We start from the raw sequence: 16,262 nt of genomic DNA, 5'->3' as shown, positions 1-16,262 counted from the left end.
TTATTATCCTTTGTGAGACTTTGCGTACGTGCGTGGCAAGAGTGTATGTGTGTTGTATTTTTTTTCTATTTGTATTCGCAATACATGTGTAGGTGTGCTTTGACTCTAGATTTGTACGAATATTGATATTTGAATTCACATGGAGTTTCCAAGGGGAAATACATTGTTGTTGTTGTTTTTCGATGATATTTTTTGCTTTTGTATTCCCCGTTATATATGAGAAATTTATTCATTCGCATATTGAATTTTATTTTGACGCACATATGGAGTTGAGTGTTGTTTGTGTAAGTGTGTGTGTGTGTGTGTGTGTGTTTTTTTTTTTTTTTTTTGAAATAGCGTATTCCACAACTAACCACCATGTCAGATTACAATCTCATCCCAGCATCGGCATCCCCATCGTTCATTATTAATGTATACTATTGCTTTGTGTGTTTGAGTTTACGCGGTTGGGTCTTATTGGGGATTTCACAAATAAGAGGATAAAACCCATAAGACCCAATATTTACTGTTTGGCAAAAGTCATGTAATTATTGACCACAAATAGAGCATGATTGGCATGGTAATGAAAGAAATGAGGATCCACTGAAATCATAGTCTTATAGAAATCATAATAATATATTAATAGAAATCACAATAAAATAGGTCTTTCAACAGGCCAAACTATATGATTTGGGGCCGTGCTGTTGTTAAGTCTTCGAAATCCAAAGGCAATGAAAGTAGCTTCGAAGTGAAAAACACTTCGAAGCAAAACATCGCCCGTTTCTGCGGCAGAACTGTTAATCTGATGTGTAAAATAGAATAGCCATTTCTGTGTGTTATACCACAATTTGAAAACGACTTTAAGAAGACGAATCGAGCTCCATGACAATGCGAGTTCTCACACATCGGATTAAACCAGCGCCTTTTTGACCGGCTCAAGCTTTTAATAGATTGGGGTTTCTGATGTACAGCCCTGACTTGACACTCTATGACTTATTATTTGAGAACATTTGTTAAGAAAAGTCTTATAAATGGCATATTTGATATTCCGTATGAAGACTAATTTGGTATTGGGAACGACGTAAAAGGTCGCATCTTTCTTCTGTAACATACCTCAATTTCTTTAGCTAATGTCTTCGGAGAAATTCGAATAAGTAATAAGAATAATCGAATCATAGTATACCATGATAATGGGACCTACCACACATCCGATCAAACCAGCGCCTTTTTGACCTCCCTAAACCTGGAATTGGTGGGTCTTCCGCCGTACGGCCTCAATAAGGTACTCACATTTTATAAGGGTCTTATTATAAGAGGCGATAGAAGGGACAATGTAGGTCTTCTATATGAACCTCTAATCGGGTTTATATTTTTCTTCTGTATAAGGACATGTTTAGTCTTCTATAGAAAGACCTGTATACGAACAAATATTTGGTCTTCTATTAGACAATTATCATAAAAATACCTATTTGGCCTTGAATTGAATTTCCTATTAGGTCTTATAAGCAGAGTTATAAAAATACCAATTTGGCAGTTTGAAAGAAAATCTATTCTATTGGAACCCCGTCCCATTCTCGGTTAAAAAAATCAAGAGGAGAGGACCGACTGGTCCCACATTCACTGTTGATATTGGCTTGGTAAAGATTATAGGTTGTGCAAAGTTTGGTTCAAATCGGGCACCCTATTTGCCCGACCATTTGTGAGGGAGGTACCAGAAGTAGTGGACCAATATGTTCCATCTTCGGACTTGATCTATGCTTGGTAAAACTAATAGGTTTTGAAATATTTGGTTCAAATCGAACATTTCATTCGCATAATATTGGATTTATAAATATTGAAAATGTTGACCAATTGTAGTTACCAGAAGTAGTGGACCAGTGGGTCCCATCTTTGAACTTAACCTATGCTTGGTAAAGATAATAGGTTGTACAAAGTTTTGTTAAAAACAGACATTCTATTCACTTGATATTGGACATATAAATACTGAAAATGTTGACCTTTTGTGGGGGAGGTACCAGAAGGAGAGGACCAATCGCTCCTATCTTCGACCTTAATCTAAACTAGGTAATAATAATAGATTGGGCAAAGTATGGTTCAAATTGGATAGTCCGTTCGCATGATATTATAAAATAAATTTTTAGCAAAATTTGGACCATTTTTATGTACCACAAGGGTACATAAAAATTTCATTTTCGAGCTTTAACTAAGTTTGGAAGATATATTATGATGTGCAAAGTTTGGATAAAATCGGTTATTCCCTTCGAGGATTACACCAGCCGGCCAGACTGACAGACGGACGGACATTTGTAAATCGACTCCAAATTGTCTAAAACGGATTTGGTCCAAGAAAACATTGGATCTAAAATCGATGTTTTCATAAGGTTGAGGGTATGGATAGTATGAGAGCTGACTTATATGGCTATCTTGGCTCCCCTATTTGGTGGTGGGTCGAACTTGATCTAACTTTGGTAAATATATTAGGTAAAATCGGACCGATATTCCCCCATATTCGAATTTGAACTAATTTTGCAAGAATTATGTGCAAAGTTTGGTTGAAATCGGTTATTTCCTTCGAGACCTGCTGGCCAGACAGACCAATTGTTTGAAACGGATTTGGTCCAAAGAAACATGGGGTCTAAAATCACACCCTCATTGGCCATAAGGATAAGGGTATAATTACCAATATCTAACCATGATCTGGTATAGCCTCATGTAATATATACCCCCTTTATTTCATTATTTTTTACCGAATTAACTCTACTTATAAATATCCACCAAAAATTATAAATATCGTCCGATCTTTGGTTAATAGCCCATGCCCCTTTATAGGTGTTTTGTGATGGTCGTAGATGCCTGTCCCAAACGAAGTGAATATATTTTGAAACTACGAAGTGCCTTCAATTGTGCATTTTGGGATGTTCGGCACACAAACAAACGTAATTTTTGGTAAGTTCAAGGTCCTTGCCTAATTTTCCAGCCTGAGGCTCTGTAGTTTAGTAGTTCGTTTTCTCTGGTGTTAAAATGCCTTCTAGCGGAATTTGCCTTGGCATACCCCAGATAAAAAAAATCGATCGATGGATTCTAGGCATTTTGAATGTCCACCTCATGATGGAGGGTATAAAAAGTTCAGCGCGGCCGATCGCCGTTTTCTTGATTTTTATATATGAAATAAAATATTTTTCCACTGAGTCTAATTTTCGATTTCCACCCTCGCCATGATCCCTTCCAGTTTTTTATTTACATATGAAACATACTCATACATATATACATATATTTGCCCAACATTGTATTGATGTTTACAGCGCGTGCAGTTATTTTGTAATGAGCTGGTAAACAAATACTGAACTTTTATGTGAACCCATACAAATATACTCACACATACATACACACATGCGAAAGCATCACACACATCAAGTGATGTGTGGCAATACAATACAAACTTATGCCGCTTTGTGTTCACAATGCATGTATGTAACTGTGTGTGTTTGTGTTTTAAGTCCTCAGATATTTTATTTTGCCACAGTTTACTGGTTTGGCCTTTTGTGTGATATGAGGCTGGATGTGTGTGTGTGCGCGCGAGTACATGTGTTTGTTTTATGGCAACCATTCATTCCGACATGGACTTGTCCTGAATATTGAATATTATACAAATAGAGAATGGCAGAGAGGGGAAGGGAAAGAGAGAGAGAGCGTGTGGAGACCATGAGTAAAGTACTTTGTTTTAGGTCGGATGATAGGCTCGATTGTTGTTTACCTAATGTCTATTACTTTTCAATATATATTTGTGTTCTGTTGATGATGGTGGGTGTGGCGGTCGCGGGGGAGCGAACGTGAGATACGACTTATTGTTTATGTTGGTTGTTCGGTTGTGATCTCGTGGGTGAAATAAACAAACAAATAATGGCAATGTACAGAAAATGTTTAATAATTTATCATGGAATAAATTCAACGAATCCGATACTATCATCAGGGGCATTTGTCGCATTGTCACATGGAATATGCGATGAAAAGGGTGGGGGTGTGTAGTACCTTCGCATGGTGTGGGAGTTGATAGATTTGTTTTTATGCGGAAAATAATTATGCAATTTGATGGTATACTTTTAGGTAATTCTATTTATAATTCAACTGGAAAATTTTAGTAAGATTTTTATAGCATACTTTTAGTTGCAAAAATAATTTTGGAGCATATTTTTAGGAGATTTTTTTTTTAAATTGCGTGTCTGTGTGCTCATTCTCTATGATAAACACGAAACAATTTGTAATTTAATTTTTTATTAATATTATATTAGCATACTTTAGGGAGGGAGCATGTAGTTAGTTTTATAATTTTGATAATTTTTAATTTGTATAATTTACTTTAAAATATTTAAAATTTAAGGACATACATTTTACATATTTTTCTCTTAAAATGCGAAACAATGTCTGTAAGTGTATATCGTTAATTTATGTTATTTCCCAACTTTAGTTTGCTATACGATTTTTAAAGCATACTTTCAGGATGTACCATAGAGTAATTTGCATTTCATAGTTTAAGGACATAGTCTTTGGTGATTTTTTTTTTTTTTTAATTCCGGAAGCATGTCTCCCCTATCCCATTAAACAAGAAAAAAACTTATAATTTCTAAGTGGCTTTTTTCACAAAAGACCACTTCAAAGATAGTTGTCTGTCAAACCCAACAACTAACACAAAGTAGATTTGAGGTTTTGTTGAATTTCTTGTAAAGGAATGTTGCTTTGTTGTACGAATATGAGAGACGACAACCACTTGACAAAGCTGTTTCAACAAGTGCGATTTTTCGACTAAAGGACCGGTAAAATGCCGCAAATATCTAATGTTTTCACAAAACTTTTTTTGTGTGTGTTTATTTTCTTCCTTTCGGTATTTTGCGATGGTTGTTGTTGTTGCTAGAATTCTTCTTGTTTAAGTTTAAATTCAAAGTTTAAAATGTGTTCCAGTTTACTTTATGACGGCTAGTATAAAGTTTTTTTCCTCGTACTACACACTTGAAAACTAACATGTTGTTCAAGTGTTGTTGTGTTGTGTTTCTGTTTGTTTGTTCGTTTCATCATGTACTTTAGACAAATGCCATCAACCAACACAACCCAACTCAACACCCATCTACATCGAGCTTAGTTTAGTGAGTCGACATTTAGTTAGATATATTTTTTGCTGTTGTTGTTATTCGCTAACAGCTTTTAGTGTGGATTTAGGTCAGTACAAGTTTTTTTTGCAAATTCTCTGTTGAGCTCTTGTCACATTAAGCATGTATCCAGCATGTATGTAGCACTTAGTGCAACTTCAAATAAAATAGATACATAGGTGTGTGTGTGTGTGGATGTATATGTGTACAGGATTCTCTGGAGTAAAAAAGTGCGATGTACATGATTTCTTCTGACAAGTTTAAAGTGTGAAGAAAATTTGAAATATTTTTATTTAAACTTATATTTTAGGGATGAAGTGAAGAATCAGGGGTTTTTAATTAATGACTAAGATGCATACTTTTAGGCTGAGTGAAAATAAATAAAAACGATTTTTAGTGTATCCTTTTAGACTGACATTTTTAAGGGACATCAAATAATGGTGTATACTTTTTGGCAAGGTTAAAAAATAAATTATGAATAACTTATAGTGCCTATTTTAAGGCCGACAAGTGAAGAATGCATTTTTTAAGAATATTTTTAGGAATCTGATTTTTTATAATACCTGGTTCGTAAAACAATTAAAAAATTGTTTTTCGAACCAGGTCCTCGAAGGTGTGGTTTAAATTTTATTTTCATTGCAAAACTTCGAACATTAAGCTGAACTCAAAATATAAACACACAAGACTGGCTAATTTTTAAATGCCAACAGATAAAGGTGCATGCTTTTAGGTAATGTTAAGAAATAAATGATGATGTTATAGTGCCAAATATTAAGCCGAAACATGAATATTGATTTTTTTAAGAAAATGTTTAAGGACCAGTTAAGATTTTTTAGTTGTTATTAAATGACCATGAAGGTTCATATGCATGCATACACTTGTCTCGTATGTGCTGCAGAAGATTTCTTGTGACAAGTTTTAGTTTGGCATAAATATGAAATTTTTTTATTTAAATTTAGGTGGAATTCAAAACACTTTAAGCAAAAAGTGAAAATTTAATGATTAAGGTCCATACTTTTAGGCTGAGTTAAAACAAATACGAAAAATGTTATATAGGGTATAATTTTAGGCAGAAGTTTTTTATATTCAACAAATAATGTTGCATACTTTTTGGTAATGTTAAAAAATTAATGATAAATAACTTATTTTACCTAATTTTAGGCTGAAACGTGAATTTTTAAAAAAAATATTTTTTAAGGACCAGTTAAATTTTTTAATATAATGTTAGGTTGGGGAAAAAGAAATCAATTATTTTTATATGAATTATAGGACTTTATTTCACATGCTTCTGTATGTTTGATTTGGACCAACTATGCACCGTTTTGTTGTATGATTTGTTGCCATTTTAGAGGTAACTTCATAATGCCTCTTCTCATAGTAGTCGATTTTCACAATCCTCCCTATATACTATTTTTTTATCATTAAAGAAATTTTGCAATGCAATAAAAAGATTGGTGCCAAGTCTGGACTATATTGCTGATGCATTAAAACTTCCCAACCAAGCTCCCGAAGTTTCTCGCGAGTCACTGTAGAAGTGTGTAGCCTAGCGTTGTCCTGATGGAACACGACACCTTTCCTATTCTGGTCAACTGCTATCTTGTGTAAATGGTTTAAAACAGTTTTATGGTCGATTTTTAGATTATGGGCGATGTTGCGACTCTCCGATTCTATCAACATTTCAACACCCTGTAACTCACAACTAAATGTACCAAACAAAAAACAGCAAAAATTTATTTCCAAAGGGCATAAATCTGAAATGGTTTGGTCAATACTTTACGAGAAATATATCAATATAGCCATCTACCGAAAAAATAATGGATTCCTTTTCTTCAAGAACCAGAATGCGGAGTATTTCTTAAAGAAAAGTGATGAATCTTTTAAAGATTTTTTCAAGGTCATTTGGTTTTTATTGATAGACTTCGCAATATTTCACATTAAGAACCTTGTGGTGTAGCCTCCACAAAACGATATAAATTTTGAATTATTATAATGTAGAAAATTCCCTACAAATATTGGTTCACGCTTCGCTTAAGCCCCCTTGTGAATGTTATTTGTATAATTTCCGACATATTTCCAATTGAACTGGCTCTTTTTGTATATTTTGAGTTCTCAAATGATTTTACCTATTTTCTTTTTTATATATTCTCTGAATAAACCTTCAAGAGCTATGCCGATAAATCTGGGCACATTTTCCAGACGAAGTGAACAAATATTGGCTATACAAAGTGACTTTAAATTATTCTCAGAATATTTTCTTCATAGCCCTCATACAAATGTCAAGCGCTACTTTCTGTATGTTCTGTATGTTTGTTTTTAAATAATATTGTAATAAAATTTTCATTAAATAGGATGTAAAAATCAAGAAGTTTGATCGATAAGGAAAAAATATTGTAGTGCCTAATTATAGGCAGATTATTTCTTAATAGGGTTTCTAAGTATTATTTGTCACGAACCTACCAAATTTTTTTAATATTTTGTCTCGAAAACCGTGGATTTTTAAAGAATATTTTTCGTCTCGAAAAACTTTGGTTGTTCAAAGAATATTTTTTTAAGGACAAGCAGCCACATTTTTTGCAACTTTTGATTGATCAAGGACCAACGTCGATTTTTTCCAAAAATATATTTCAAGGAGCAGCGTGGGATTTTAAAAAATAACTTTTCAAAACTCCGTGTATTTGTTAAGCAGACCAATAAGCGAACGTTTTAAAATAATTTTAGAAAGGCGTGATCTTTTTTTGCCAAGGACCTCAATATGCGTGGATTTATTAAGAAAATGACTTTAATAACTTATAGTGTCTTTGATATTTGTATTTTATTTTAAGGAGTCAGTATACCCTTTAAGAGCCAACTTTTTTCAACAAAGAGAGTAAATTTTTAAAGTAATTTTCGCAAGTCGATTTTTCCCCAGGATTATCAGCATTTCTTTGGAATATATATTCAAAGTCCTACCACAACAACAGACGGCAAAGACCATCAACCTATAATTCAAGAATATGTTTGTCATTAAGGGCATAATTTTAGGCGCAGATAAGGAATTTAAAATTTTTTAAATAACATTACAGTTTAAGTTGGAAAAAATATTTTTGAAATGAGATTCATAAACTTTTGTGCTACACCCCTTTGAAATGTAAAATAATTTTGAGAAAAAAGAAAATATCCTGAAAAGACACCCAAAAGTTAAACACAACAAACCAGCAACAACATGTTGTTAAAGGATAAAATGTTCGGACTTCATAAAACTAGACAACTAGTTTTACAACAACAAATACAGTCAAACTGACATCAAAAACAACATAACTCTCTCTCAAACTTTTCACAGTCCAATAAGGCAACAACTAACAAATTGTTGGTGTTGTTGTCGCTGTTAGCCGGAATTTTTGTTAGGGGGCGTCTAAACAACCAAAAAAGAAGAAAAGTTTTGTTTCTGATATTTAATGCCATTGCAAGAATCCAACATGGACAGTAACTATCCTTCTGTAATTCGTAAAACTAACAAAAAAAAACAGAGGGATAACTAGTTTGTCACCTAACCGGTTAGTTGTCGGTGCACGAAAATTGGTAAAGGATTTTTGTGTTGACATGACAGTTTTTTTGTTGAAAAGTTTTTTTTTTTGTTTTTTGTATATTGGCAACATGTTTTTACCCCTACGAAAAACTTAAATCTCTGCTAAAACCTAGAAAAAAGGGATTTTGAGAAAAATCTTTTTTTTTTTGTTGTGTATTTCAAAGGCAAACTAAATTATAACAGAAACAAATCGTATAATCTGTCAGGCTTGGAAGTCATGTTGGTAGGGGGTATAACAAGTTAACTTGTTATCATTCGTGTTTTGGGAAAAAGTCCTAACAAAGTTTGTTCGTCATTTGATGCGGGACAATTAGGCGAAAAACTTTGGATTGTTGAAAATATACCTTTGTAGTGGTCAGCAGATTGGATATTTGAAGAATATTTCTTTCTAGGGTCCTCAAGGGTCATTAGATTTTTACAAAATATTTTCTCAAGGACTTTTGCAAAAAATTGTTGATATACCATCAGAGCAATCAGCATTTTTTTTTTGAGTTATTTTTCTGGATTACAATCATATATTTTGTAAGAATGTTTCTAAGCTACCAGTTATTCTTTCTGTAGGTGTAAAAATGTTTCACAATAAACTACCAGATCTAAATCGCTTATAGATTCAATTCCATAACATGAAATAGCTATCACCATTGAACACAAATTGAATATCAATAAATTTGTATTTAATTCGACGAAACAAATACTACTTTATTTATGCAATGAGACCTACAGTCAGGCGACAGTCTACAATTCCAAAAGGATGTAAATCCGGTCTAGCACGAATGTGCCTTCGAAGCGACGAAGAGCTTCTGTTGAAATCGAAATCTCAATAAGAAGAAAATAACTTTCAATGTAAATTGCATTTATTGTGGATCGTTTGTTTCAACCACATTGTGATTTTCGCACAGAAGATGCAACTAGAAATGTCATGGAGTCCAATCACATCCAGACTGACTAGGAGCCAGGAACTCAGATTTGAGACTGCAGGGCATAAAGAAAATCTGATTTTACTCGTTTACTTTCGTCTTCATTATTTTGCCTTTCCTTTGAAGTCATTGCCATTATACACGGCGTCGTCTCTCTCCCTCATTTTTTGCAACACTTTGCATATAAATTATCCCCCTCCCTTTCACAATTGCCATACATCCGGATCTACTCTACTACTTGACTTTATGCTGTTGTTGTCATGATCAGGATGTTTGCAGCAGCACAGAGGGGAACGTTAAGAAAATTGAAATAAAACGACATCTTACAAAACTCAAATGGCTTTTTTGTCGCCGTCTTTCTCTTCTTCTCCCTACTACTTATAAATGAACAAGCGGTTGACAATAAAGGAAATATGTTTCCAATACCTAAAAGGATATTGCAATACCAGTGGTGGTGCTGGTGGCAGCAGCAGAATTATCGGAAACTGAATATCAAATGGAAATGACTTGTGTGTATCGTTATCAAATAATTTCAATTCAATGCGCTCACATACACACTCACAGTTTTCTATTGCCATTGATGGCTGAAGGTAAATCGAGAATTCGGAATTGGAAAATTTCAAATGATAATCGCTGGATGAGAGAGAGGGGTAGGGATTTAATATTTAAATACAAAGGAATTCTATAAAATCGTATTTTAAGGAATTTATTGGAGTTGTAAAAGTGGATTTTAAGGAAAATATATTTTTCAGGGAGTTGTAGAGCTTTATGCATATATTTAAGAATATTTTTTGGAGAACTTGCAAACCTCTAAGCTTGAATTTTTAATAATTTTGTTTTAAGCATTTTAAACAAATATTTTAGCAATGACAAGGAGTAAGATTTTGTAATACAAGGTGTTTTAAGGACCCACAGAAGAAAATACGAACCTCCAGAGATTTAATAGAAGGTTAAACAATCTAATCCTGTGCAGCCTAAAGGTCATGCGATCTGAAGGTCATGCAAAAACGTTGACGTAGGTTTAAAAACTCAAACACATCCAGAGTTTTAGTTTTAATTATGAAGATTTTTTTAAGGAACTGATAATTTTATGCAAAGGTTTTTAAGGAGATACAGAGCCTTAGGCCTGGATTGTTGTAGAATAGTATTTCTATGACCTCCAGAGCCTTAGATGTTAATTTTATTTGCGAATATTTTTTCCATGACCTACGAAGCTTAATTTTTTAAAACATTTTTCAATGACCAGCAGATCCTTAGTCGTGAATTTTTAAATACTTTTCAAGGACCAGCAGTTTCTTAAGCTTCGATAATTTGAATTTATTCATAAAAAAATCATAAAAACATTTTTCAGTGACCTGCAAAGCCTTAGGTGTTGATTTTTGAAATATTTATTTTAATTATTATATTTAAGGATTTTTAAGGACTATCATATCTCTAACATATATAGGAGGACGAGGACGAGATTTTTAAAAAAAATCAAGGACAATCTATGTCCTGTAATTTTTAAGAATTTGTAAAAAAACTCTTTTTTCCAAGGACCAGTAATTCCTTAAGTTTGTATCTTTTAAACCATATTTTTTCAAGTTGAACAGTTGAACTTTATGGGAGAATTGGACAAAGATATGTTTTCAAGGACCGGCAAAGCCTTTTGAGGGACCAGGAGAAACTTAAACAAGATTTACATTTAAGAACCTGCAAATCTGGATATTGAAAAGTATTTTAAAGGTCCAGAAGAGTATGAAATATTTAAAAATTAATTTTCCAAGACCAGCGTGGACTTCATAAAATTATTTTTGGTAGAAAAGTTGTGAGTGCATTTTCTACATTTTTCAAGAACCAGCAGAGCTAATAATATGGACATTAGATTGAAAAAATTAAAGACAATAGACATAAACATTTCGGACATTAGGCGTAAATATAAAAAATCAGGACATTAGGCGTAGATATAAAAAATCAGGACATTAGGCGTGGATATAAAAAATTAGGTATAGATATAAAAAAATTTAAGGATATTTTTCAGGACATTAGGCGTGCATTTTTTACAACAAAAAGGACATTAGGCATATATTAGTCTGGTTAAAAAGATGTTACGCCCATAAAGCTGTTTTAAACCATTTATATAAAGCTGGATTCAAAAAGAAGCTCGATGTTTGGGTGCCACATCAATTAACAGAAAAAATAGGATGAATCGAATTTTCATCTGCGAAGCCTTGGCCAAATGGAATTAGAGAGACCAATTTCTTAAACGGATGGTAACTGGATATGAGAAATGGATCACATACGATAACCCTGTGCGAAAACGTGGTCAAAGAGCGGTAAAGCATCCTGGCCAAACCAGGATTAACGGCCAGGATGGTTCTGTTATGCAATTGGTGGGACTGAAAGGCTATTATTTATTATGAGCTGCTTCCATATGGTCAAACGCTAAATTCTGATCTCTACAGTCAACAACGGGACCGTTTAGCTCTTTACCATAAACGGCCAGAATTTGCCAACTGGAGAGGTGTCGTGTACTACCAGGACAACGCTAGGCCACACACATCTATAGTGACTCGCCAGAAACTTCAGGACCATAGTTGGAAAGTTTTAATGCATTCCCATACAGTCTGGACTTGTCACCAAGCGATTGTCATTTTGTTCTTGCATTGCAAAATTTCTTTAATGTTAGAAAAAATGTTTATCTACGGAGGATTGTGAAAATCGACTACCAGTGTTTTTTTGTCAAATTGACGGCAGGACTTCTATGAGAGAGGTATTATGTAGTTACATTTAAATTGGCAACAAATCATATAACAAAACGGTGCATATATGGCCCAAATCAGACATTCTGAAGCATGTTAAATAAAGTCCTATATTTCATATAAAAATAATGGATTTCTTTTTCCCCAACCTAATATTTCTTATAAATATATGCAATTATATTAAATACTTTCGTTTAAAATTAATATGAAAGTCCATATTTTTCCTTATATTCTAACACATTTATTTCCCCTCCTACTCATTATCATTATTCTATAGCGCCTAAATGTTTAACATTAATTTAAATCCTTCTTATCCTTTTAAAATTATTTATTAATTTAGCAACAATTTCCTAGAAATTATTAATTATATGAGGTCGTCTTCCCCTTTTTTTTTGGATTTCGAATGGTGTTCCATTAACCTCTTTAAATATTTAAAAACCAATGTAATATTGTGTGGCTTTACGGCAAGGAAACCGCAAATTTATTTTTTCCCCCATTTTGCACACTCACTCCCCGTCACTCAAGGCATCCAGATGAAGGCCTATTTTTTAACTCTCCCTCACTGCTCTAGTAACATTTTTCACTTAAGTATGCCACAGTAAATGGCTCACATTAATTTTTCATTTTTCAAGCTTTCCATAACACTTAACCACAATTTCTTCTATAGCTTTTCCTGCTGGTGCTGCTGCTGGTTTTTCTACGAAGTTGTACATTTCACATTTGTTTGTGTCGTTTGCATGCACGCACACAACACAGCTACAAAAAACCTGCTGAGTTTTTCTTCGCACACACACCATTATGACTAAAGGAAATGGCATTGACGAGGGCGAAGCATATTTTTAAAGTGAAAATATATTTAAATAACAGCGAAAGAGGTGGGGGCGAAAAGGGGGGGGGGGAATCGGGAATGTTTTAATATAAGTTGACATTTTCATTGCCAATGACAAGTTAAACTTTAATAATATTAACACGAAACCAATTGTTGCGAAGCACTTTTGATTTTCTATTCGCATTTTGGTTGTATGTTTATAAGGGGGAATTATTAAAAGTGTCATTTAAAGCACTTGAAGAAATTGAACTATAATGAGATTTGAGATATAAGCAGTTCAATTTTGAAAGCAGGAAAAATATTTTGTGTAATAGCATGACAATTTTTTAAGGATCAAAAAAGGAGCAATGCAGCTTGGATTTTTAATATTTAAATTAATATTTTTAAAAACTAATTTTCAAGCTCAACCAGTTATGCATGTATGTTTTAGCGTCTCTAGATTGTAAGCCGCTGAATTCAAAAATTTGATTTGTATCCTTTTTTCTTATCAGGATTTCAGGATGGACAGGATCAAATTTTGGGCTGTGGCCGTTTGTTCACACTTGCACCCGAGCAGTGCAGGTTTTTTAGATGATTTATTGATCGTATTATGAGTGTGACCATATGGTCACGCTAGCACAGCTCGGGTTAAAAACCAGTAAGGAATGTAGTAAAGTCGGCCTGGGCCGACTATATGATACCCTTCACCACTTTGGTTATATTCTAGATACGAAACTTAGCACACGTCATTCTAGACTTTATTCAGTACGCTATGCCAAATTTCGTGCAAATCGAATGACATATAAGGACTTGGGTCCACCATTTACCTTAAATCGGAAGAAGATATATATGGGAACTATATCTAAATCTGGACCGATTTTCACGAAACTTTGCACACATCATTTTATACTTAATTCACTACGCTATGCCAAATTTCGTGCAAATCGAAAGATATATAGGGCCATTGGCACACCATTTACCTTAAATCGGACGATGATATATACGGGAGCTATATCTAAATCTGAACCGATTTTAACGAAACTTAACACACATCATTCTAGTCTTAAATCAAATTTCGTGCAAATCTAAAGATATATAGGGACTTTGGTGCACCATTTGCCCTAAATCGGGCGAATATATATATGGGAACTATATCTCAATCTGAACCGATTTTTTCCAATTTCAATAGGGTTCGTCCTTGGGCCAAACAAATGAGCTGCGCAACATGGACAGTTCGACTCAGAAAGTGATTCTATGCACATTCTCAAAAGGAACCATGGGTCTATCTCGATTATTTTTGCCTGATACAAACATATGTACAAAGACTTAATACCCTGTGCCACAGTGTGGTGAAGGGTATAAAAAAGTTCCTTCTTGGGTCCTAGGAAAAAATAGTCTTTAAAAAATTCATGCCTATCGTAGTTCCTAGAAAAAATATTCCTAGGTCCTAGATTAAATATTTTTTTAAAAAGTCCACGCCTTTGTACATCACTAAAAATATTCTTAAAAAATCTACGCCTTATATAGGTTAAAAAATAATCTCTAAAAACTCCAAGTTTTATGGGTGATCCTCGGAAATAATTTTAAAAATCCATGCCTAAATTTCTTTATTTTTTTCAATTTTGTAAAAATTGCTACTCAGCCCACTTTGCATTTCATCTACCCCATAAATATCTGTGCACTTATAAATGTTTGTCGACATGTATTGCAATATCGTAACACGATTATGTTATAAAAATCATAACGAAACGAAAATGGCTGGATTTTTGTTTTCGATTATTGGAATAGCAAACAGGGAACAATATTTGTTGGCAAATATCAGATGGAATTAACACAAAATTGAAAATTTTCCAAACATGCACAAGAGGAGAATAAGAAAATTGGAGAAGAGAGAATGATCGCGGTTTTAGATAGGAAAAATGTACAGCTGTGAATTTTGTGGAGTGTAAATGGGGTTTCGTTTTCAGATCCATGCCAAGAAAGGCTTCAAAATTTACTTTAAAGATCCACGTGTAAGGCCTTGGATATTATTCAAACATTTATGCCTTTGCAGCTCATTCTATGCTTTAAAAAGTTCTTTAAAAATCTACGCCTGTTGAGCATCTTGAAAAATACTCCACGTCTGTTGATCACTATGATATTTTTTTTAAGATATTCACGCCTGTTGAGTATCCTCAAACATATTTTTTTTAATCCACGTCTGTTGAGTATCCTAAAAATGTTGTAATAAATCAACACCTGTTGAATATCCAGAAAAATATTTTTTATTAATCCAAGGCTGTGAAGCATTCAGGAAAATTTATTATTTTTTTTTGAATACACGCCTGTCGGGAACGCTGAAAATTTTTTTAGTACATCAACTCCTGCTAACTATGCTGAAATAGTATTCAAGCCTCACTTAATGGCCCTTAAAAAAAGGAAAACTTTTTATTTAAAAATCCACCAATTAAACCTGCATTTTCCCTGGACCACCACTTAAGTGTTATATATTTTTCAAGGATAACGTCTATGGTAACTTGTCGAGACTCCCAATGACCTTCAATAATAAAATTACACACTTAATAAATCATTTGCCACCACTACCTCTAATCACTTCAATTTAATTTCATTTACTTCCCCCCAAATTTGTCTACTTTTGTAAGCATATTTATTTGATAATAAAATTTATATACATTTCCTTTTACGACTGAATATTTTTTTAACCAATTTCTTTTTTCCTCTTCTTTTAATTTATTTTGCAGGCTGAAATATGGAGTGTCTTTATTGCAATTTTACGCAAAAGTGTACGCAATTTACAAGCCTGCACAGATGTTGGCCTTATCGAACATGTCTTGGTGCGTTTACAGCGCTCCGAAACAGTTGTGGCAGGTAAGTCAGACAAACGTTTTTTTTTTTATTTATTCCCTTTAATAAGATATATTTTCTACATTATGTGGAACTATAAAAATTCATTGATTCTTTACAATATTTATTGTTTTTTGTGTTTCGATATTTATTTTACTTTTGTTTCGCTTCGCTATCATATTCTTGGTTAGTATTGTTGAGTTCCTTCTTTCATTTCACATTGTGTATCCTTGACTATCGTCGTATCGTTGCAATTCGACATTGGTT

General features: G+C 33.4%; 1 protein-coding gene across 1 annotated transcript in view; it reads left to right on the top strand.

Moving 5' to 3' along the window:
• The window catches only part of LOC133326235 (neurobeachin), a 164,869-nt gene that overhangs the window by 16,800 nt on the left and 131,807 nt on the right, over positions 1 to 16,262 (top strand). The window contains exon 2 of the mRNA XM_061534916.1: positions 15,893 to 16,019. Within this exon, the coding sequence (XP_061390900.1) occupies positions 15,893 to 16,019 (127 nt within the window). The remainder of the gene's footprint in view (positions 1 to 15,892; positions 16,020 to 16,262) is intronic.

This window comes from Musca vetustissima, unplaced genomic scaffold (assembly GCF_032173495.1).
Source record: "Musca vetustissima isolate MV318-11 ecotype Yass unplaced genomic scaffold, APGP_CSIRO_Mvet_v1 utg2907, whole genome shotgun sequence".
Classification (NCBI taxonomy): domain Eukaryota; kingdom Metazoa; phylum Arthropoda; class Insecta; order Diptera; family Muscidae; genus Musca; species Musca vetustissima.
Note: the sequence above shows the minus strand (reverse complement) of the source record. Positions and strands in the feature narration are given on the sequence as shown.